Consider the following 23,930-nt stretch of genomic DNA (forward strand, 5'->3'; position numbering starts at 1 on the left):
GGTGTGAGGCATGCAAACATGCACACGTACATGCACACATGTGTGTACACATACCTGCACATGCTTACATGCACATGCAGATTTCTGCCCAGGCTGTCCTGAGGAATTGGGTGTTTGGTGTGTGCTGAATTTCATGTCTCTCATTTTGTGGTAGGTTGGCTCAGAGCTAGTCATTTCTGTGGGCTTTTCTGAGGGTTTTCTTTTTTTTAATAGTTCCTTTTTTATCTCCGTTGTGTTCAGAAGCACTCTTGATGTTGTGTCTCAGCAGTTTTAAAAAGTGAAATAATTTGATTGTTTAGATGGAGGTACTCAAAATTAACAAATGTATAGACAGTGTTGTAGTTAAAAGGAAGAGAGAACTTACACTGGTAACAAATTCAAATGAAAACATTCTCAAACACTTTACATCTCTAAGCACAGTTTCTTTGCTGTTTTTTCTTCTTTTTTTCCCCTGCCCCAGGAATTCATTTTGGCAGAAGACTACAACAAGATGACACTCGTAAAAAGTTACCAGGGTAAGAGCTGTGATCCATGTTAATTAGTTGACATTGTCATGGTTTTATTTTTAATATTCTCTAAAGGAATGTGAATGGAGACAATTCTCCTTTAATGTGATTGATTTTCTTTAACTAACATAGATACTGGTTTTATCAGTAGATCTTGATACTTTGTTCTGAGATTACAAGACTTTTAAAGGGCTATTACATATTCTTTCTTTCCTTTTAAGTGTTCTGTGGGAATATCTTTCTAGATAACAAACTCCCGCAAATCCAGGGTGTGGGGAGAACAGAGGTGTTATTTCTGTATTTTAGTTTTATTAATCCAGTGAAAACAACCTGAGAAACTAAACCATCTTTTTAGGGATGAGGCATTGAGCATGAGAGCTTTTACAGTTTGCCTGGTTACATTTCAGTGATTTCTGTTGTAGTAATCTCAAGACTATCAGTAGATAATATCATAGTAGAAGGTCAAGAAATGCTAATCCATACCTTTCCTTGTTCTGATATTCCCTAATGCAATGTTTTAAGAAACCTAGCTATTTATCCTTGTTAAATGTGTAAAGAACACTGCACTGGTGATAAGTATTGTTATAAAAGTAACAAATATGTGCTACAGTCTGTTCTTCTCTCTCTCTTGCTGTTAGACTAAGAGATAGAACCATGTGATTTGCTAAGCATTATGCTTCTGTATGGAAGCCTCTGACATGTTGGCTTGACATTTCTCACATATGTTTTAAAATATGTATTTATTCATATATTTAAGTTCTATACCTTGAAAGGTTGAGAGGATAATTTAAATCTCCAAATGAAGGCTCTGGGGCTCACTTTGTTACATTTAGATTATATATAAAGAGAATCTTGATTTCACAGAACATGATAAAATGTTTCTGCTTTTAAGTGTTTTATTTCAGCTCTTTCATGAATGCCTGGTCGGTTGTAAAATCAAGCTAGAAAGCCTAAATCTTTTATTATCTTGTGAGAACTGGGCAAAAATACCAAAAGATGATTAAATATCTTAAATAAGATTGCTGCATTCTTGCTTCATAAATCTTAAGTATCTGAATTTGTGATTGCTCTGCAGTCACAAATGTTTGACACACCTAGGTTACATCTTTTAGATATAACAGAATCATAGAATAACAGAATGGTCCTACTGACTCTTCTATACTTCCCTTTGTAATTAGCTTATCCATTTGCCTGCTTGGTTCGGTACTGCAGTCTAATCACACTGATTAGATTGATTAGGCAGAAGGGTGAGCTAAAATCTTTTTTTTTCTTCTGCATCTTTGACCGTCATAGTACATTTATAGTCTGAAATACCGTGTAAATAAATGTCATGCTGTTCCTAAACTGATCTTCAAGCACTTCTATTTGCTGCAATTTCTGCAGAGTGATGCAATAGTGAGAGTAGATAGTAAATGCTCTTGCTTTCCTTGAATTTTTTCAGAAAACAAATGGAAAGGAACAACTCTTTGTAAGATACTGGATGTGTCTTTGGAGCTTAGTGCACAGCACAGGCTCTTTTTAGGTGCAGGACCTCTTTGTGGCCCACCTGGTTTGCTGCACAGAGCTTATCTGCAATGCCAGTGTGGAGGTAGGGGGTTTCGCCTGGTGAGACTGATCTGGAGGCACAGACTGCCATGGAAGATTGTCATGCCAGTTTACCTAGAAGGACTAGGGTGCCATGTAGCCCACCCTGCAGGTAAAGGGGAAAAGAAAGTACTGAAGCATGGAGTAGGACGTGCCAATTCTAGGGTCCTTTAGGAGTGATTGCTCATAGGACATATGTACACATCTACAAGAATAGGATTCCATGCATTTCCAACACCAATACATTATTAGCTGATCACTATCAAAATAAAAAAACTTTTTATAGAATACTCCAAAAATTGAACCTTGATCTATTTCATTTGGCCTTTGAACTTAAGCTCCTCATTAGTGATTGCAAATGGTCACAAGTGAAGGAGGTAGAACTCAGGTCACGTATCTCAGAGGTGAAGCCTCTGCTGCTCTGAGCACCTTTCTTGCCAAGCTTTTGAGGCAGAAGGCTGAAAATTTTGGGAAGGGAGAACCAGACCCTTTTCAGTGGTTCCCGGTGATAGGACTAGAGGCAACAGGCACGAACTGAAACACAGGAAGTTCCATGTGAACATAAGGAAAAAGTTCTTTACTGTGAGGGTGACAGAGCACTGAAACAGGTTGCCGAGGAGATTGTGTCTCCTTCCTTAGAGATATTCAAAAGCCATCTGGACACAGTCCTGGGCAACATGCTCTAGGTGACCCTACTTGAGCAGGCAGATTGGACTTGATGATCTGCAGAGGTCCTTTCCAACATCAACCATTCTGTATGATTCTGTGGTATGGCAGTTTGCCCAGGTGGCCAGGCAATTGACTGTGGCAGCTCACTCAAGGTCTGTAGACCAGCTTTACATAAAATAAAAAAAAAAAAAAAAAAAAAAAGATGGCTGTGTTCTTGGTCCTCTGCTACAGTGTGGCAGATGTGCTGCTTTACAGAGCATTGCAGATCTTTAGATATATTCTGGAAAACTTCTATGGGCCATCCCACCAAAGAACCTTATGAGTTCACATGGCATCTCCCAAATATTGGACAACAGAGGATCCTAATGAGGGTCTGTTAACATTGTTGGAGAGACAGTACAACTGACCGCAGTCTGAACAAGAATCACTTCCTTATTAGACTGCCTCTGTCAGCATGGGAGAACTTTTGATAAGTGTGGTTATTTCCTGGCAGGACTCCCAGGTGATATGTTAGAAATTTTTATCTGAAAGCTGTGGACTTATTTGAAGAGACACTCATGCCCAAAACAAGATGTGGTTCCAGGTGTTCTAGCCCAAATCATGACTTTTCATTGATCCTTTCACAGTAATGTTGTGGCTATGCAGTTATTTTCTAAATTCATTTATATATAGTGCCAGCCCTCTTCTCCCCTGCTCTCTCACCACTGGCATTTCAGTATGCACCTCCCGGCTGCAGTTCTTTTTCTCTAGGCTCAGCCCTTTCTTCTGCTTGCCGACCTGCTTTTTGCACAATGCTTGCTGCTTCTTTCCCTTAGCAGGATTGCAGACCCCCTGCTCCCTCCCACCCTCCTGCAGCAGATGGACCGGCTCCCTCCTGTCTGCTGCTTCTCTACCTCTCATACAGCATAATCTTCCCACACACACGTGTGCTTCCTTCTCCAGCTGGCTTGCACAGATCTGCTTTCGGCTGGTGCTTGCTATGTGGCTTTCCCCACACTGTGACCACATTCCCCCTCCATCCCCTTTCTCCCTTCTGCTATTGTTGCACCAAGCTGCTTTGGAAGTGTTCTGCTTTTTTTTTCTGCAAACAGATGGTGATCAAACCTTCTGCTGATGAAGGACCAGCTTTTTGTTTGCTGGTTCATGTCTTCAATCCTGTCTTAATCCTAGGGCCCAGACCCCTTCCTTGCTCTGGTATCAACTTCAGCCCTTACGAAATTCTCTTTCTTTAAGCCTTATGTGGGTCAAATTCACTCAAAATGACAAATGGCTCTCTACATGCATGTGTTCTTTCTTTCCTCCCTTACTTAGGTAACCTCAACTGTGCTCTTTTACCTGGTTCAGATATTTCTGTCATCAGCACATCTGTAGTGGTACCAGACAATGTGTGTAGCACTTGCAGATGGGCAGCAGAGTGCTAAATGGAAGCTCTTTTGGGGGGAGGGAATATAAGAAAGTTAGCACCCCTTCCACTTATATGGTTAGGCATGTTTAAATTTCCTTAATGTCTACTTCTTCCTTAACAGCTGATGGAACAAACTGTGAATTGCTTCATCACCCACAGATAGTACTCTTAGCAAAAGGTACAAGCCCTGCCTTTCAGAAGAAGATTTAGGAGTAGATGTCCAAGCACAGGGCCAAGAGAGACTTTGATACATTGCAGAAAGGCATATAACAACATTCCAGAAATAGTAGAATTACCAAGCAGACTATGGGTCTAGGTTAGAGTAAGTAGAAATAGAAAATAGGATTAAAAAGAGTATTTTTGTAAACAAATTCATTTTTAAGCCTAAAACACACCCAGAAACAAACTAGATTTCATAGGATAAAAGATAATATCTGAGAATTTTATTCGCATGACCCCTGCTGTCATCATCACCTTCTATGATAAATCTAGAGCTATAATCTCTGATTTTGAGACCTTCTGTGGTACCCCACCAGAGGCTACAGTAGGCTAGAATGCTGCAAGAAGAGGTCAGTTGCAGACCAGTCCTGCTAAAACATCTCCCTACATCAGAGCAGAGATTGTGGTGGTCACAGCAGATACTTGGCTATCTGCAAAGCATTTAGTATGATTGGACCTAGCATGTCCCACTAAATTCTCAAAGGAAGTCTTCCAGATGCACAGTTCATATCTCAGTGGTGCACAAAATACAGCTGAAATGATGAGATGGTCCATCAGCATCTGGGCAGAGCTACATAATGCAGCAAGAAAGTGGCTATGCTACACTAACCACAGTGTAGATAGGCATAGAGCCTCCATTTTTTACTTTCTTCCTGTTCCAAAAAGTACTTAAAATGTTACATTTAACTTCTAGGAATTCCCATTTAATTTTGGAATATGCAGGCATTGTGGTTTATATCCATATACCCTATGAATCTGAGTCCATGAATCTCCTCTGTTCCTTCACCAAAGGAACTGCTATTTTCAAGTTCTGTTCCGGGGGATCAGTGTAATCATATAAACCCTGCAATGGGCATCTGATGGGCATATGGATGCCAGCAGTGGCAACTGCACAGCTGGGAACACCTTGCATAGCGAAGTCATGAATAATTTCATCTACATCCCCTACATGGATAATGCTGAGAGAAAGCACATGGCTAATTGCTTCAGATACCTCCATTACATCTTCTCTATTGTACATTGGTCAATGCCAAACTGTTTCCATGATAAAAAGGAACAGGTTTCTGAAACTTTGTCCTGTGCCAGTACTGCTCTGCCGCTGGCCTATCAGCATAATGCTCTGAAAAGCCCCCTCATAATGTTCTCATGCTCAATTTTGTATGCGCCACTCATTCCTCGACCTCTGCTCACACTGCGATCCCAGTCTGTGCTCATCAGCCTTGCTCGCTGACTGCTGGCAGCAGCTAGGTTTCCAGACAACCTGGACCTCTGGCTGAAGAAAATTATATACTGAAATACTATAGCTAATGGATGCCTTTAAAAGGGTCTGTTCATGAAAGACCAGCTGCCATCATGTTGCCCTCTCTGACTGTAGCAGAAGTTTTCTGGCTGGGCAGATATAAATGTGATGCTGAGAACTGGCATTGTTGAAGCAGAAGTGAAGTCTGTCTCAACACTGCAGAAAGTTGAGCAGGCATGGCAGAAGGCCGTCATGGAAGAACAAAGAACTGACTGAGCTGAAAGGTAGCGAGAAGCACATGGATGGTGGAAGCAAAGTTGGACTACTTGGGAGAAACACAGTGATGCTACCTGAGTTTACAGGGATAAAATCTGGAAAGCTAAGGCTGAGCCATAGTTGAAACTAGTGAGGACGTGAAGGGCTTCAACAGATGTGTCCAAAATGAAGGAAAGACTAATAAAAATATGGTCCTACTGCTCAGTGAGGCTGGGGTACCTAGTAACAAAGGACATGGAGAAGGCTACAGTACTAAATGACTTTTTTCCCCTCAGTTTTTACTGGTAAAGTCTGCCCTCAGGCCTCCGAGATCCGTGCACCTACTGGGAGAATCCATGGGAGTAAAACAGTACTCACATTAGGGAAAGATCAAATTATGGAAGGCTTAAACCAGCTGGACTTGCATAAGTCCATGGGTGAACATGGGATACACCCAAGGGTGCTGAGGAAGCCGGACAGGATCATTGCAAGGCTGCTATTTATCATCTTCAAAATGGTATGGCAATCAGGGCAGGTATCTGATGACTGGAAAAAAGCAAATGTCACATCTGTTGTCAGGAAGGACCAGAAGAAGGTTCTGGGAACTACACACTGATCAACCTCACATCAGTCTCTGAGAAGGTTAAGGAGCAAATCCTTCTGGAAGCCATTTCCAGGCACCTGAAGAGCAAGAAAGTGATTGCTAACAGCCAGCATGGATTTACCGAGGGCAAATCTGGCCTGCCCAGCCTGATTGCCTTATTTGATGAAATGACTCTCCCTATGGACAAGGAAAGAGTACTAGATGTTTTCTTTGATGTCACCAAGGCTTTTGACAATGTCTGCCAAGTAACCTTGTAACTAAACTGTGAAGGTGTGATATGAGCTGGTGGACAACAAATGGGAGGAATGCCATCCTGATAATTGGGCTCAAAAGGTAGCGATCAACAGTATGACATCCATCTGGTGGCTGGTTACTAGTGGCTTCCCTCAGGGGGTCAGTGCTGGGGCCAAAGCTATTTGATGTTTCTGTTAACAACCTGGATGATGGGATTGAGGGTGCTCTCCACCAGTTTTCAGATGATCCCAAATGGAGAGAAATTGATACATGGGAAGGATGGCTGCTGTTCAGAGGGATTTAACAGGTGAGAGCTCTATTAGCACAAGCACAGCTACCACGTTGAGGGAAGCAACTCTTCCCCTCTTTGAGCATTAGTGAGACCGTATCAGGAGACATGCGTCCAGTTTTGGGTTCCTAGCACAAAGAAGTCATCACTGTCCTGGAGGGCCATGAGGATGACTAGGGAGGTGGGGCACATTGTGTATAAGGAGAGGCTGAGAGTGCTGATTTTGGTTAATTTTAAGAAGAGAAGGCTGAGATGAGTCTTACTGCTGTTAATGGCCCCAGAATGGGAGTTGTAGAAACAGCAGTGCCAGGCTCTTTTTGGCAATGTGCAGTGAAAAAACAAGAGGCAGCGGACAGAAATTGTAGCAGGGAAAAATTCTCATTAGATATTAGGGATTTTTCTTTCTCCATGATGGTGGTCAACCACTGGATCAGATATCCTGGAGAGACTGGAGAGTGTCCTTGCTTGGAGATAAAGGAAACTCCCCTGGACATGCCTTGAACAACCTCATCATGGTGGCCTGCTTTGCCCCTCCTCTGTCAAAGAGATGCAAGGGCCTGACCATAGCACTGCTGGTGCATGCGAGCCCCTGAAACACATGTATGGGCCCTCCAGGTCCTTGGACCAGCACACTTCCCGCTGTGGCTGTTCCCACAGGGCACCACTCCACCAACTAGCATAGATCCTCCCAGGGAGACCCACCAATAGCTGAAGAGAAGCACTAGTCAACCTTGCAGTGGCTGAACTTTTTCAAGAGAAGAAATCTGGAAGGCTGGGGAGGAGAGAGGTTGTTTAAACAAACTGCAGTTACTGCTAGGTAGTTCCCATCCCTCTATCTTGATTACAAACCTGGAGTTTAAAAGTGTGTGGAAACAAAGGCCATAATCTGAGCTCTGCTGCGGGTAAGGGTAAAAGCATCTGGCAAAGTTCAAGTCTTACACTGTAAACTGGTCCTGCTCTGAATCAGAGTTATAGAGACATGTGTCAATGCATATATTGACTTTGGCCCTCGGGGAATCCAAGTTTAAAAGGTGGTGTGGATCAATGACAGATGTCAGCTTGTGCAGGCCTTACTACAACTAATTCCATTTGTAGGATTTGAACATGATTCTACTCTGTTCTTCAAATTTGTATAGGGTAGGCAGCAACCTTTCCGTATTGTTCTGAGGAATCTGACTCTGTGTTTCAGACGGAGGCTTTGGGGTAGTTTTTAAGCTTCCAAAGCTGTTTAATCTTTCCAGCATGTCAGCTTTTACACAAACAAATACAAGGTGGCTGCTTTGTATGGTACATGTTTCTGGATCCCAGAACAGTAATAAACCAGTAGGCCTGTAGATTGAGGAATATGGCTTTCCCCGGTAAATTACAGCTGGGAACAATTCTACATGTCTTTCAAACCACTTTTTTTTTTTTTTTTTTTTTTTAAAAAAAAGTCAGCTCACTCAGCACTTCACCAGCAAACCCGCTGGTCATTCATACAAAAAATCCTCTGTAAAAGTATGAGTTCTACTACTTTAATGAAAAGCTTTTGATGGCTTTATTTAGGTAGTAGTAGAAATGTATTCATTCAGCTATTTTATTCATCTCACCCAGCTGTGATCTTTGTGAGCTTTTTTTTTTTTCAGTTTTTTTTTACAGTTCACATGCAAGGCTAAAACTTCTGTTTGGTGTAAGGTTGTGCCCATGCTGTAACTCATCAGTCAGCTAGGGTGCTACCACAGTCCTCAACCCAGATCCACCAGAGCTCACAGGGGGAGAAGTGGCAGCATGCCACAGCATTTACATCTGCACTGCCATCATACAAGCTCAAAACAGGTTCAAATAGAGCCCAGAGTCATTCCCCCAACAGTCACTTTGTTGGTGATGGTACAGTGATGTGAGGAAGACCTGTCCTACTGCAAAAGGAAAAGGGCTGATATAGTCAAGGAAGGAATTAAGTTCTGCCTCTGCGCTTCCTCGTGCAGACATTAAACTTGCCAAGCAGGAGCCTTACAGGTAGCTCACGTCAACTGGGTTATTAAACACAAGTTTCTTCTGTGGGGAAGGAAGAGCAGGTGAGGAGGAAGCGGAGGAGTTGTGCACAAGGGAGTCGTACTTGCAGCGGTCTTCTGCCCACGTGTTCTCTGCAGTGCAATTAGATGTTTGTCTGCTTCCTTTCTAGCTCATCAAAGCAGGGTCATGATGATCCTGTTTGTCCTGGAGATGGAGTGGGTGTTAAGCACTGGACAAGACAAGCATTTCACATGGCACTGCTCAGAGAGCGGCCAGCGGCTCGGAGGGTACCGCACCAACGCCGGTGCCTGTGGCCTGCAGTATCCTTTATGGAGCTCTTAGCTGTGAAACAGAATACAGAAGAGTGGAATAACTCTTTAGTTTTGCTGTACAGCACTTAAACATCCTTTTGGTGGGGGGGGGCTTCTAATTATCCTCCAGCTTTTGTGCCCTGGTCAGTGTTTTGTGAAAGAAACAGTTATTTAAATCCAGTTTTGAAAACTGTCTCTTCTCCTTGCTATGTCTCTTTAACGCATGGTGGCATATTTAGGTCTAAGCATTTTTACACAAAACAGTGGGCGGTCTGCAACCGACTGGAGTCCATTACTGTAAAAAATATGGACAAGGGCCCTCATTTAACCATGCAATGCATTCTTTCTTATAAGAATTAACAGTAGCAAAGTAGGTCTGTGATCAGGTCAGTTTGCGTGTGCGTGTATATGGTAAAAATTAAATGACTTAAATATGAAATAATGAATATTTGTCCTTCACTCTGGAACAGTCCGCTCTACGCTGGGAATAGGGGTTAACTAAATGGCTCTAGAAATGGCGCTCAAGTGGCTTATTCACCTAGAGCTGCTCCAGCTGCCTGACAATAAAAGAAATATTAATTCAGCTTTATTACAAATGAAAAGGGAAGTTGAAAAGTATGAGCTCTTAGGCTGAAACCAGGGGTTAGCATAAACAGACTTTTTAGTGCCCTGTAGTGTATATGGTATAGATGGTGTGTGTTTTGCTAGTTCATGGGCAGTGAGACTAACTCAAAATTATTGTCTGAACAACTGAAATACTCATGGACTTGCTTTATATTCTCTGGTTGAGTGAAAAGTGAAGTCTATTTTTAATTGAATGGTCTTTTTGAAGATGTGATACAGGAATTTGTTAGGTATTTCCTAAACCTATCCAGAGAATTGGCCTTTTCAAATGTTTTAAAATTCGGGAGATCGCTTTGATTTGAGTCATCAGATCCCATTGGTGGAGGACAGGGGAAGGGAGAATCATTAACAAATATCACAAAAAGCTTGGCAGAACCAGGAATGTACTTATTCCTAAAGTCTTATGTGCAAAAGATCAGTACTAAGCAGTAGTTCCTTAAATATACAATGTAAAATCTGAATGTGGAATTAAATTAGATTAAAAGGTCAGAACCTATCAAAATAGATTTTTCTGGTAGTTATTTGAGTGGGTTCAGATTTTACTCGGTTTAGAGTATGATGTGTGATACACTTGATGAAGCTGATGCTTCCCCAGATATGACATAAAATACAGATTGGTTCTTATAACAAAACCAAGTGTCACCAAATTGCTATTAGAAACCAATCTTAACCAAATGTTAAGGAGATATCCTCTGGAGGCCTTCTGTGAGGCTGACCAGTGGTCTGAGAAAAAAAAGAGCTTTGTGTTTGTAAACCTGACTATAATGAAGAAGTAGAAAACTTGAAGTTATTTTAAACAAATTGAGGTAGAGATAGAGAAAGAATGAACACCATCCCACTCTAGCGTCAAAGCCACAGAGCCTGGCGAGATGAGACTCCTCTGCTGGTGGTAAAGGGTTTCTTCCTGGATGGTTTTTATGAAAACACAAATTACATCCCCTGGAGTAGTCTTATTTTTCCCTATGCCTACATGGTGTGCCCAGGGAGACTGAATAATTAATATGAACAGCTAAAGGTGGAGGCCTAACTCCTCTTTGAGACTATTCGTGAGGATGCAGTTTACACATGTTAAAAAAAAAAACAAGTCACAAAAAGCAATGCATAGCTTTCATAAGCAATGTATATTCCTCAGCATTTATCTCATCAGATTTGATGTGGAAACTCGGCATGTGTTTGTTGGAGATCACTCTGGACAAGTGACCATACTCAAACTAGAGCAAGAGTCCTGCAGCCTTGTTACGACGTTTAAGGGACACACAGGTAAGGCTTCAGGAGGAGATCCAATCTGGTTCTCCTGGTGCATCACTGTGGTGAGACTCTCCTGTGAAACACTATAATGTGTAAGTACATAGTTAGGAGGGAGACAGACCAGCTTAAACTGCCACCAAAACTCAAGGAAGCAATTTTGTATTAGTAAAAGTAAAAGAGGGATCAGACTTCTCAGAAGCGCTGAAAACTCCACAATCTGCACAATCTCCACAAGCTGCTAATTAAAGTAGAGCTAGGACAAGTGTTGCAGTAACTCTAGGGGGAAAGGGATGCTCCTCAGGAAAAGACCCACACTGGTAAACACTTCTTCTCAAGTTGAATAAACACACTTTGGATGTGTGGAGGTGCTAACTGTTTTTTTAGCTGCTGGGACTTGGGCCCTAAAGCGCTTTAAATAAACGGCAGCCATGAGATGTGCACCTAGCATCTAACAGAAGTACTGGTCATTCCTCAACATCTCTTCATATGGCTCCTCTGTGGTGGTGTATTTGTCTTCAGTGAACTTGCACAGTACCCAATATCTCCCTTCCAGGGCTATCCTAGTTCTGAGGAGATGGCTGGGCAGAATGCTACGTAGTTCAGTCCTCATGCTACAATACTATGCAAGTGCTCATACTACTCCTTGCTTGCTTCTCTTTTATAGTAAAATTTTGTCTCCTGGGAATGGTGGAGATGAAATGCTGTGCAGTCACACTGTGACTGTCATGTGGTGGCTTTCCTTCTGCCCCTCTGCTGTTTGGTGGATTCATGCGAAAGGCAGCTGAGCCCTCTGCCTGGAAAACAGCAGGGTATAGGTTCAGTAGGCTTTCTAGACAGCTTGTTTTCAATTGGCAAGCAGAGTGTGTTGGCTGCATGGCCTTTGCTGGATAGACCTACATTGTAATCACCCTCCCTTTATATTTTCTGTGATGTTTTTTAATGTATGTATTTTTAGCTACGTTCTTTTCCACTTTCAGGAATGAAATGACTGTCCTTTGCAAGGAATGAAATGACTGTCCTTTGCAACTCCTATTTTAGGTGGTGTCACTGCTCTCTGTTGGGACCCAGTACAGCGAGTTTTATTCTCGGGCAGTTCAGATCACTCCATTATAATGTGGGATATTGGAGGAAGAAAAGGAACAGCCATCGAGCTGCAAGGACATAAGTATGTTCAAAACCCTTCCTCCTGTTTTCCTGGGAGAAAAGCTAAAGGCAGAAGCCACATCTGGAAACAAACAGCCCAGAGGTTACAGTCTTCACATGCATTGTGTTTATATATGTGACTCTCTGTGGTCCATATACAAGGAGAAAATATTACTTTTAGTAAGGTTTTCAGTGTTGGGCCCACAGTTTGCAAATGATAATGAAGCACAGCTATTACCTGTACCCTGAACATGTTATGCAGGAATTTGCACCTCTGTAGGGAAAGGAGGGGTCCTCAGATGAGAAGCGCTGCCAGAGAATTCTTGCTTTTTAGATGCCAAGTTCTTTCTTTCCCCTAGAGGGAGCATCAGGCTTGGTGAATTAGTCCCTTTTAACTCAGTGCTAACTATGTGTTTTACATGTTACTGTATTTAGAATCTGAGATGTATGTAATGTGGTTTACCCAAATGGACCTTCACCATCTCCTTAATGCAAAGAGGCTTGACCTGCACAAATACAGACCTCATGTTTGCATAGTAGAGTAGGTATCTTTGAAGGAGAGTAAGCCTTTGCTGGACACCACTGAGTAGAGATTAGCGGTGGAATAGGTCTAGCTGCGATGAATTCCTAGAGTTTTAAATGCTGACAGTATAACAAGTTTGGGTCAGTGTATTGGAGGGTGTGTGTATATGAGACTTGCTTTCCAAACTCAGGTCTGAAGAGGCTCCAGCATTTACAGCTTTTTTTATGCACATACATTTTGTGCAGGATGCTGTGCTCTGCTGAGTGATTTGGTTGGGCCACTTGCATTTCAGAGCCCTGCAGCACTCTTGCTGAAATTCCCAGCTCACCTTTATACCCCTAACATGGGTGCTTTCTAATGCACCACAGCTGTATTTATTGCTGTGGAAATTAGTTCTTCTAAAATGCATTTAGCTTCTGGATCTTACATGTAGCATGATTTTTGGCTTACACTATGCGTGTACAGACCTGGCCCTAACCACATCAGGGACTGAGAAGCATTTCACTTAGTAGTGCTATTGTTCTTGGCAAGTCAGTGCTGTCTAGAAAGGCTGTATTATATCAAACTGTCCTGCAAAACATTGCTGTATGGAAGAGCAGCCATATGCACGGACAGATGGATCAAAATGAAAGGTCTCTGAGCAGGTGAGGCCGGTTGAGAGGGCAAACAAAACTGATACCAAAAGGCATGAGGAATTTCCAGTCCCTATATGCTCAGTTACTGTCCTCTTAATACATCTTGTTATGTGGTGGTTGTTTCCCAGGTCGTAAATACTTTGAGATGAGGTCTGGGTTTAATTCTTTTATGATGGACCAACCTTAACTTTGGAGGTTTAAATTGAATTGTTTCTCCCATGTTATCTTTTCCTTAAAAGAAGAAGAAAAAGCACCTAAATCTTCAACTTTACCTTGGGAAAACTGTAGGAACAATTTAGAAATTTCTATATTAGTTTTGAAATTCTCCTTGCTTACTGGTACCAAAAGAAAGTCTTCAGTAGTTCTTCAGTACTTCGTTTCTGAATGTTGCAGATAAGCCAAAACAATGTTGTTACTAGCTTTTTGAATAGGAAGCTAGTACCAGGGCTACATTTATGCTTTCAGAAATGTCTTCTGAGAGGCCCTAGATTTCTAGCTTTGTTCTGGATTTCCAGCAAAGCTAGGACCTCCTGTCGCGTGAGCAGGGAAAGCGGTTAACCGCAACAGACCTTGGTTTTCCTGGCTTCTGCGCAGATGAGCAACACTTTGGTTCTAGTCTCAGCTGGATGACAAAGACTCTGATCTACAGCACTGTCTGATGTGTATTTATGTTTGCTTTGGTACTCTGACAAATGCTGTGTATTGTGAGGGGACAAAAGATACGGGCAAACTGGAGTTTTATACTGCTTTATCATATATTCTATACTTAATTTTTGTGTTAGCCATAAATGATTAATGAGTAACTCTCTTGTTTCTTTTTCAGTGATAAAGTGCAGTCTCTCTCATATGCTCACCACACTCGACAGCTCATCTCTTGCGGTGCGGATGGTGGCATCGTTGTCTGGAACATGGATGTCGAGAGACAGGAGGTAGATGCTCAGGTCTTGTTGGTTCTGTCTGAAAAATTCTTGGGAAGAAGAGGCCTTTCTAAAATGCATAACTTTCAGTTTGAGCAGGATTGTTCCAGGCAGTAAAAATGTTTTCTGACATGCTTCAGTTATTATACAGCAATTTTGCTATGCCTTTAATAATATGGTACGGGGTAATTACCTGACAAAAACTTTTTACTAAGTATGCTGTAAAATGGTTTCTGTCTTTTATACTGCTGCCCTGAAAGGCATCCTCTAACAAGGATGCTGTGAGATGCTCTCTTTTGTTTTTTTTTAGGACATCATGAGAAATGTTATAGTTCAGAGGTAAATGATGGACTGATTCTTATTTTATTAGGGTTTTTTTTAAGAAAACAAAACAAGAAAGAAAGCTTTTTGCCATCTCTGGAAACCTGCAATTTGATCCAGGTTTTTTTCCCTGTTCTTGCTAAAAAGGCATTTAATTATGCCTTTGGTCTCACCTGCTGTTCAGTCTTGCTACCCTCTAGTGTAACCACATAAAACAGCAGGAAGCAACGACTTTGCTGAGCAAGACAAAAAAAAAAATCACCCATGCATTCATGACCATTTTTGTGCTGCGTGGCTAATGAATGTGAACAAGGGCACAAAGGTACCCCAGGCCTTCTGTCCTGTGGGCACAGCCTCCATTCAGCAGTTTTCTAAGACCTGACTCAGAGAGGTAGGGATGCCCTAAGTCTGTGTTGAGTGAATCAGGCTTTAGCTGTACTGGTGAATGTAGCAAATCTCAGAAAAAAGAGCCCCGGCAAGCCTCTGCCCTTTCCTACCTGGAGACTGCAGCCATGCGTGATGATCTGTCGTGTTCCCAAGGGAAGGCAGGGCCAAGAGGAGGCCCAGGTACCCTGCTTAAACCACTGCAGGTAGGTCTGAGGACAGAGAGGTTATTCAGCCAGCGCGTAGTGTGAGATTGTGGCTGGAAAGGACACAGCTGGGATGAAAACAGCCTTCTTTTGCCTTTTGCTTTTAACATGTGATGCAGAGCATAACTGAGTGGGATTAGGGAAAAGCAAGGAGGGGTAAGGGTGGTGAATTTTTCCAGTTCACTCCACGTTCTTGACAGCACAGTGTTTGATCAGCTTTGCTGTTTCCCCACAAGGTTTTGCGTTCTCCCTTGGTTATGTGGGTCTTTCTCAAGCAAGGGCTCAGGAGACTTTCATAAGTGGAAAATTGGATTTAAAAATCTGCTGAAATAGTCCTCGGCAGGAACTGAACTACTCTTCGCCCCCTTTTCCCATGAATTAACTTTCCAGTTGGCTCTCTTTAATAGCTGAGCTAATGGCCAATTATGTCATCAGCTCCAAAAGTGAACCGAAAGCAGAGCGGCTTCCTCCTTCCCAGCAGATGTTTCCTCATTGGTGCAACTCAGACATCCAGAAATGAAAATCTTATTTATTTGCTATCTTAGAAAGGCTACAATAAGGGTTAAAATTAGTTTGTTGTGAAACAAATGGCAGCACTGTGAGAGGACTGGTTAAAAGCTGGAGGAGAAATATAATTAGCTAAATGAGGGTTTAGCAGCAGGTGCTAACGGGTGTTCTGCTTCCTCTAGCTGTGGCTGTGTGGGCTCCTTGTTACCAGTAGTGCAATAGGGAGTCTATTGTGCTAGATCACTTCCAAAAGCTGAATCTTTGGGGTTTTAATATCAAGTCTTGTTTGGGGGTCTTAGAGCACTTTCTTCTGGATTTTGACTATTGTATTGTTTTGCCTGTTTTTTTTTTCTGCCTGATGTTGTCAGATTTTCCCACATCTCTGAGATTGCATTGGAATGCATTAAGCCATTTTTTTCCCTTGGTTCCATATTTTAGACTCTATTTTTAAAAAGCTTTAGAAGGCTTTTCTGAAAGATGCTAGAAGCTGTGTTTCGATTTTACTGCAAAGCAGTAGTAACTGCATAGTAGTGCAGTAACTGCAAGTAGTGACTTGCAGTAGTCACTAGCAAAACATCTTCATGTAAATATAGTGTTCAGAGGCTTCAGAGATGAAGAATATATTCATGCAGATGTAAATCTATAGGCATTAAACTAAGAGGCAGTTGTGTGTAGGAAAGACAGGAATTTACCCCTGCAGAGAGACCTGCCTTTAACGTAGCTGACAGAAAAGCTGAAATAGGCAGCTGGGGGTCAGAGCAATCAGGGGAGCTGAGGGACTCCGTCAGCCTTACTGTATGGTTATCTGGCTTTCATATTGTTTTTTTAATTCTTAATCTTAACTGTGGCTCTTGCCTTTTTTAACTGCACTACATGAGAAGCTTGTGGCTCTGATGAGCCAACTGCAGTTTGTTAGTAGTTCTTCCTCACAAAGTATTTATCTTAATTTATTATTTATTTAATCTTTTCTGATGGTGGGGATGGGTGAGAACATGTTACTGTGCTGCCTAAGCAGTGCTGGGAGGGCTAGGGGCTGCCTCACCATGGGGACGGGAAGGACCCGCTTGCCAGCACCTTCTTTGGCGCGAGCGTTTGTCCGGGTGGAAGTCATCTGCTGTGAAGGAACCCCGTATAGGACTGGCAGACCATCTCCTAACAAATGGACAGCTGGAGGAGGGTTGAATGCAGCTGCCCTCTGAAACGGGGAACCGAGGCTCTTCAGGTAGAGGATGTCCCAGAGAGGGTTTCCTAAACGCGATGAGGAGAAGCACTGCCTGTCCCGCAGCGACTCAGTGCGGCACATGTGTCAGATGACCCAAGGGTACGGGAGGAGGTTGCCTGCCCCCTCCACGTCCCTCCCCGCTGCTGCAGGCTTTTCCTGACATCTTCCAGGGTCAATCAAAATTTGCTTCTCCAAGCAAAACTTGTTCCCCTTGGCCAAAACTTATTTCTGTTCATTCCATGCCAAATGGCTAGAGGAGAGAGAAATGCCTTTAATGTTTTCTCTTAATTGAATCTTCTCTATCCTTACCCTCTTCATCTACAGCATGAGCATGAAGCTACATATTGCATTAGGGAATGGAAGACTTGCCTTACATCTTCTTTGTGTGAAAGTAGGGGAAAGAGTTGTTTCAGGGTTTTAGGCTTGTTCGGGAGACTCTTGTCTTGCTCAGCCCTGCATGTGATTTGTAGCAAATACCTCTTTCAGCAGGAACTTTGGGAATATCTCTCACAATATTAAAAGAAAGAAAAAAGGCAACATTTAAGATACCACCCCCTCTTGTTCCATCCAGACAAATAGCTCAGCTGTTGGAAAAACTAATTGCCTCCAGTTTCCACCAGAGGCAGGATGGTAAATGCTGTCCAGCTGGACATTCATTTTTATACACCTAATTCTAAACTTGGAGAGGTGGTGGGAGGCTTGTTTGTTCTTGGATTATTTTTATCGTCTTATAATCAAATTCTGCTTTATATATTGGGTAAGAAGTGTTGCTCCCATGTCCTTCAAGGCCCAAAGCTGAACTAAAAAAAGATATTTCAGGGAACAGTCAAAATGATTTCTTGTAAAAATGGGGATTTTTTAATCAAATTCTCTTGACAAAGTTACTGCACCCAAAACATCTTTGTTGTCCTGTCACTGGGCTTCGATGGATGATTTTCTGCTTGTTGCTCACTCCCTTTTTTTGTGTGTGTATGTGTGTCTGTGTTGCAGACACCCGAATGGTTGGACAGCGACTCCTGTCAAAAATGTGACCAGCCTTTCTTCTGGAACTTCAAACAGATGTGGGACAGTAAGAAAATAGGCCTCAGGCAGGTTTGTATGGGTCCCTTGGTACATCAGCATAATGCGATTAGGCTCGCCTCTCAGCACATTGCAGTAACTTTGTTTCCCCTAAAGGCACTTTAGGGGAACATGCACTTTGTGTTTCCACGGAGCTCTCGATAGTTGGGTGGTGAGCTCCTATCGGTGATCAGGCTTGTTTTGCTCTGTGGGGGAACACACTGAGGGCCAAAAACCTTACCTCTTAGAAGCAGAAGAAATTTCTGCAGCTGCAGCTCCTCCCAATAGTAATATAATGGATGTTGGGCTGAGTAAATCTGCTGTTTCTGGGCTATCTGCAGTTTTAGCTATGTGGGATTTAGCTTATTGTCAGTTGAATCGGTTTTAGAAAGAAATTTGCAGCTGATTTCTGGAGATAGTGTTGGAAGCAAAGCTGTTTTCCATGGGCTCGGGTAAACATCTGTAACTGCTCAGGCTGTGTTGGAAAAGGCTTATTGGTCTGCTTGGAACACGCAGTTGGATTTTTCTGCCCAGTAGAAAAGGGCCACGGCTTGCAGCCTTCCAGGAAATGAGTGTAAAAATGCGGAAAAGGGTGTTCTTACGGAGCTTGAAAAAGTCAGGTGGCTGAGCATTTTCTCATTCTTTATATAATGCTTGTCACCATAGTGCCTGGCTCGCCAATGACAGGCAAGGCTGCACTGCAGTCCCACGCAGCAGTGTGCAAGGAAACAGGATCCAGGTAGTATCAAAATGCAGACGCACTAGTACTTCTGAGGCTGAAAACAGCCAAAGAGATTGAGGTGATGAGGTGATACATGTTTCTATTTAGAGGGAGAGGCTGAGATGAGACTCCAGAATGACATTGCCCTGATGCTGATAATGGCAGCGTGGCACCATGCTGCTTTGACCTGGACATATTTTAATGTATCATGTACTGCTGAACATTGTTGTTGTCCCCTAAACAATGCTCCAAACAACTCCCAAAGTAAGAATCAAGAGGGGATGATTTTCCCTGGGGAAGAACACCAGGCTGAGATTGTGCTCACGACTTAGTGTTGTTTTACTAGCTGTCTTCCAACTTGATTGTTCAATACTTGGCACCAACGCCAGCGCTGGAGAAAGGGGACTGGGTTGGAATTCAGCCTCAGCAGTTCCCCGGCCTCTGCTGCTCTGCACATCGGCAGAGCGAGAAGCTGCATCCGCCTCCTTTGGGGGCAGTGGAGACCACAGCTCCCAGCTCTGTGGGAGCTTTCTTCTAGAGGGACTTCCTCGTCCTCTCCTCCCATCTCTGTCTCTTTTAACAAAAAGAGCACAGCTTTGATTTTTTTCTTCTCCCGTCCTGTTACACCCCTGTTTAGCAATGATCACACTTGCACTCAGTGAAGAAGCCCTGACCTGCAGCTGTACCCGCAGATCCCAAAGCACTCAGTAGGAGAGGAGATGATTTGCAGGATGATGTACATTGCAACCCTAGAGCATAGGGGAGAGAGCCAGAGCCTATCTCACCTGTGCAGTGTTTATCTGCCAGCTCCCAGTGTCCCTGTTAATGACCAGCTGCTGGTAGCCCCAGGTAAAGAAGGAGAAAAAAAATGAAAGTAAGATTTTTTTTCCCCCATTTACTCTAATGTTTCTGACTATTTTTCTTTGTTGTCCCTGGAAGAGTCATTTTCCTGTTTGCTGCAACTTTGGCTCAGTCTTGTTGAAGAGAATTGATAGAGTCAGCCAGAGCTGAGCAGTGATGGGCCTCTGGGTGACAGGTGAAGATGTCTTTTTGTGTGTTGCCTCTCACAGCATCACTGCCGGAAGTGTGGGAAAGCCGTGTGTGGTAAATGCAGTTCCAAGCGCTCCTCCATCCCCCTGATGGGATTCGAGTTTGAAGTGAGGGTCTGCGATAGCTGTCACGAGTCCATAACAGATGAAGAGTAAGTGTGGGCACTGAGCAGGCTTGCATTGGAGTGGGGCAAAACTCCTGGCTTTGGGAGAGCCTGGGTGTGGGGGTAGCAGCCAGGGGGGTGGTCCCCAGGCTCTTTCCCTGAGGGGACCAAACCAGGAGCTGTAACCTTCCGTCCCCGTCTCCTCTCTTAGTGAACACTTCAGGGGAAAACCCTGCAGTCATGGTCTTTGCTGATTTGGGGTCTCTTTCTTCAGACGGGCACCCACAGCTACTTTCCATGACAGTAAGCACAACATTGTTCACGTACACTTCGATGCCACCAGGGGATGGCTATTGACCTCGGGGACAGACAAGGTTATTAAGGTAGGACTGAAGAGATTTCTCTAGCTCTTGTATTTCATCTCCCCTTTCTTTCCCTTGTGAGTCCAGGTATGTCCCATCTGCTTTCTTTCACCTGCAGAGACTTCTCTCACAGTCACTAATTCCCTCCTCCTGCCCAATAAGAATGATCAATATTCCTTCTCCATATAGGAGAATGGAAATTTGCTCCATTCTTCTAAAACTCACTTAGTTTCAAAGTAAGACTTTTGAAATTCCTGTCAGAGATTTTTCTTACATGAATCTTGTAAAGCACTCAGAGCATCAAAAAAAATCCTGCAAATTCCTCCTTCTGTCACAGCACACACTTTTTAGGGGAGGGATTAGTTTCTATAGGAGGAATATAAAGAGAATGTCATAAGAGAATGTCATTTGTGTGTAATGAAAAAGGTATTCATGGGCCAGAACTTTCTGCGTTCTGTAGGAAACAGAGACATTCAGGTACCTAGACAGAGCTCATTTTGGGAAAGCTGAAGGTATATGCCCAGCTAAAACAGACACTGGATCACATACAGTAGGAAGTGCAAAGTGCATAGAAGTAGCATTGAATACTGTATTATATTTTATTATTTTCACCATTATTCACTACAGTATTATCTTTTATTATATTAACAGTTGTGGGATATGACACCAGTAGTGTCTTGATGATACATCTGTGGAACTTGAAAGGTGATATTTACAGAAGAAACAGATTCCTAACCCTAATTTACTGCAGAAGATAGATAATGCAGGGCACCTATGGCAGACGAGGAAGGAACTAATGCGTTTACAACGATTCTATGTCCTCTGCTTGATCAAGGCTGAACATTTGCACGAAGACTCTTTCCACTTATTCTCAAAATATACAAGAAGGTATTTTTTTAAACTAATGGTTTGTACGATCTGACTGTGCTCAGTTATCTTGAGTTTGTTTGGAAAATCTGTGTGCAGTGCAATTTTTAGTTTTTATATTTCATTATGTCAGAATACTTGCTGCTTTGTACAGAAGGTTCTTGGGTTGCGTCTTACCATGTGCGTTTTCAGTATCAGCATACTGTATAAGGCAATCGGATCTCCCCCCAGCGAGCACCTATTTATTTGTGATGTTTCTGCCAGCGATGTTCTCCCCAGGAAGGAAGCTTCAGGCAGGGCGTTGCACGTTCTCTGTCACATCGCTAAGGATCAGATGGACTCTGGCCATTCCAAAAAGGGCTCTACCATCTACTTGTCCGAGCCGATGACATCCAGAAAATGTTTTATTGTTTCGTGGTAGTTTAAAATACCACTTCCTGGCTCTTTCTTTGCTGCACAAGTTGTAAAACCAGGGGGCAGGTTGCTTGGCAACTAATTTCTACAAAAGCTGAAATAGTTTTCCAGCTCAGAGCATTTCAGGGAACACACAGGTCTGCTTGAATTTGGTGAAGCTGACAGACTCTTCCAAATTAAATTATAGGCACAGAGAGGGGGGTCTAAAACTGGTCTGGGTCTGGAAAGTCTTTTTTACCTCTACCTCGCGCAGCAACATTTAAGCATTTATACCTGTCTCTGTTGTTGAAGATGATTTTGATTTTCTTATTTTCCATATGGTTAGTCGTATTTATTTTTTAAATGCTGGTGTTTTTTTTTTTTTTTTTAATTTCCTCTACAGACCAGAAACTGATATTGCTGAATGACGCTCATTGTCCAGTTGCCATATTTGGCAATTTCTTTTAAAAACAAAAAGTATTTAAAGGCATGGACTGACCAAAATTACCTTTTTAAAAGGACATTGTCAAGATGAATAAACAAAAAACATCCCTTTCTTTTCCAGAGGGATCATATCTGAAAAAATCTCTCAATTCCTTTAATCCATTTCACTTTTAAACACACTGTTGTTGGTGCTCTTGGAAGAAACTGGTTTAGAAAACAGACCCGCCAAGCAGACCGAGGAGTTTCCTGTCTCTTCTATTTAAGCAGGCCTTGTGGTCTGGATTGCTGTGACACAGCAAGTCATTGGTGCTCAATTTTGCCCCATTTTGTACTTTCCTTTTCCCTTCTAAAGTAGGGAGGTGATTATTTTTACCTCCATAAAGCACATTGCTACATTAAAAAAAAAAGTAATGTATGGGGTTGAGTGATAACTCTAAAAGGAAGTAAAACTTCTCCTTCGCTTGCCTGGTGATTCATGGTTGAGCAGGCCAAAGGGGAGGCAGGGGGAAAGCAGTCGGTAGCATTAATTCTTGACTGATTAATTGCCGCAGTAAAAGGTGAATAGTGTATGTGGAAGGACTGGTACATATTTTTGGGGAAATTTTTCTTTTTATGCACCCTAGGAAGTGGGCTTAAGCATTTTGCAATCCTATTGTCTGAAATCAGGCCACTCTGGCTTTCCTGGCCAAAGAGTCTTTTGGTCCCCTTGTAGGCAGCGTATTTTAATGCGTATTTTCAAACGTTGTTCAGATAGCACTGAAAAGATTCTTTTTTCCAGTTTAAACGTTAATCCTTTTGTAAGTCCTCCTGCTTTCTCTCCTGGAAGCCGGATGTTTGCTTCCTCTGGGACGGCTTTTCTTTCCACCTTGTGCGTATTTGCTGGTGACTGAAGTGTTCTTGGCTGCCGAAGGTAGGCAAGACGAGCGAGGGGCCTGCCAAGGCATCATTTCAGCTGGAGAAGGTGTGTGCAACGTTGCCGGACTGTGCTGTTCCACATTACCTCGGGCTCGAGGCCTTTTGGCCAAAGACAGATTTGCTTTGCTGCTACAGAGAATATCTCACACACGGGCAGAAATGTGGGAGCACTGGAACAGACTTAAACCACTGCTCAGCTTGTGTTCCCGAGGCGACGAAACGGTTGCAGCGAGCCTGGATACAGCGTGAGTTGTGCTTACCTTAACAGAGCTGTGCGATCGGCAGACTGAGGATCTGCCCCTGTGTCTATACTCAGGCCTTTTGTACCATGTGGAAATTAAAACAAAAGTGAGGGCCTCAACTCAAAGGAAGACTAAATTTGGGAGCAGGATCTTTGTACTACTCCGCAATAAACTGGACCCCCTTCCCTTCCCAAGGAGCTGTGGTGTCAGTGTCGCGAAGAAACTTATGGGTGGATGCTGGGTCTACAAATCCATTTTGCAAAATTTCCCTATTTCTTCTGGCTAAAGTACCTGCAGGGTTGTCTGAATTTAACCTGAATGTCCCAGTGTCTTGCAGTCTCAGGATAGACTGGTCTTGGCTAAGAAAGTCATGTAAGCTGAGGGGAAAGCTGAGGAGGGGCAGAGGGGAAGGGTGTCCCTTGCTGTGATCTTAAGAGATATAACGTAGGGATCTTTAGAGAAAATAGGCTTGTGTAACTCAGACAGTAATTCCTTTACCTCCCAAATGAAACTAGAAGGATTTGAGACTGGGAGAGTTAAAAATGCCTCCCCTCCTGTTCCACTTTGTTAGTGTAACAGCAGCAATTTTTTTGTCTTCTTGATCAGCACAAATAGGGATCCCTGCTGCCTGGGCCTTTCTTTCCATTTTAGTTGCAGATTAACCAACTTGAGCTATTTTTGTGAATTGCACTCTTTGGAGAGGTAGAGTGTCTTTCAGTGCAGATGCGTACTAGGC

General features: G+C 42.9%; 1 protein-coding gene across 2 annotated transcripts in view; it reads left to right on the plus strand.

Moving 5' to 3' along the window:
* WDFY2 (WD repeat and FYVE domain containing 2) overlaps positions 1 to 22,080 on the plus strand; it is a 66,209-nt gene extending 44,129 nt beyond the window's left edge. The window contains exons 4-12 of one of the 2 annotated variants that reach the window (XM_062567048.1): positions 461 to 515; positions 9,167 to 9,317; positions 11,080 to 11,192; positions 12,219 to 12,345; positions 14,305 to 14,410; positions 18,029 to 18,130; positions 19,889 to 20,019; positions 20,246 to 20,354; positions 20,985 to 22,080. In XM_062567048.1, coding sequence (XP_062423032.1) covers positions 461 to 515; positions 9,167 to 9,317; positions 11,080 to 11,192; positions 12,219 to 12,345; positions 14,305 to 14,410; positions 18,029 to 18,130; positions 19,889 to 20,019; positions 20,246 to 20,354; positions 20,985 to 21,014 — 924 coding nt within the window. In that variant the 3' untranslated portion in view covers positions 21,015 to 22,080. The remainder of the gene's footprint in view (positions 1 to 460; positions 516 to 9,166; positions 9,318 to 11,079; positions 11,193 to 12,218; positions 12,346 to 14,304; positions 14,411 to 18,028; positions 18,131 to 19,888; positions 20,020 to 20,245; positions 20,355 to 20,984) is intronic. The other variant, XM_062567050.1, reaches the window with a different exon arrangement.
* Positions 22,081 to 23,930: the final 1,850 nt, after the last annotated feature.

Source organism: Rhea pennata, chromosome 1, assembly GCF_028389875.1.
Source record: "Rhea pennata isolate bPtePen1 chromosome 1, bPtePen1.pri, whole genome shotgun sequence".
In the NCBI taxonomy this organism is placed as follows: Eukaryota; Metazoa; Chordata; class Aves; order Rheiformes; family Rheidae; genus Rhea; species Rhea pennata.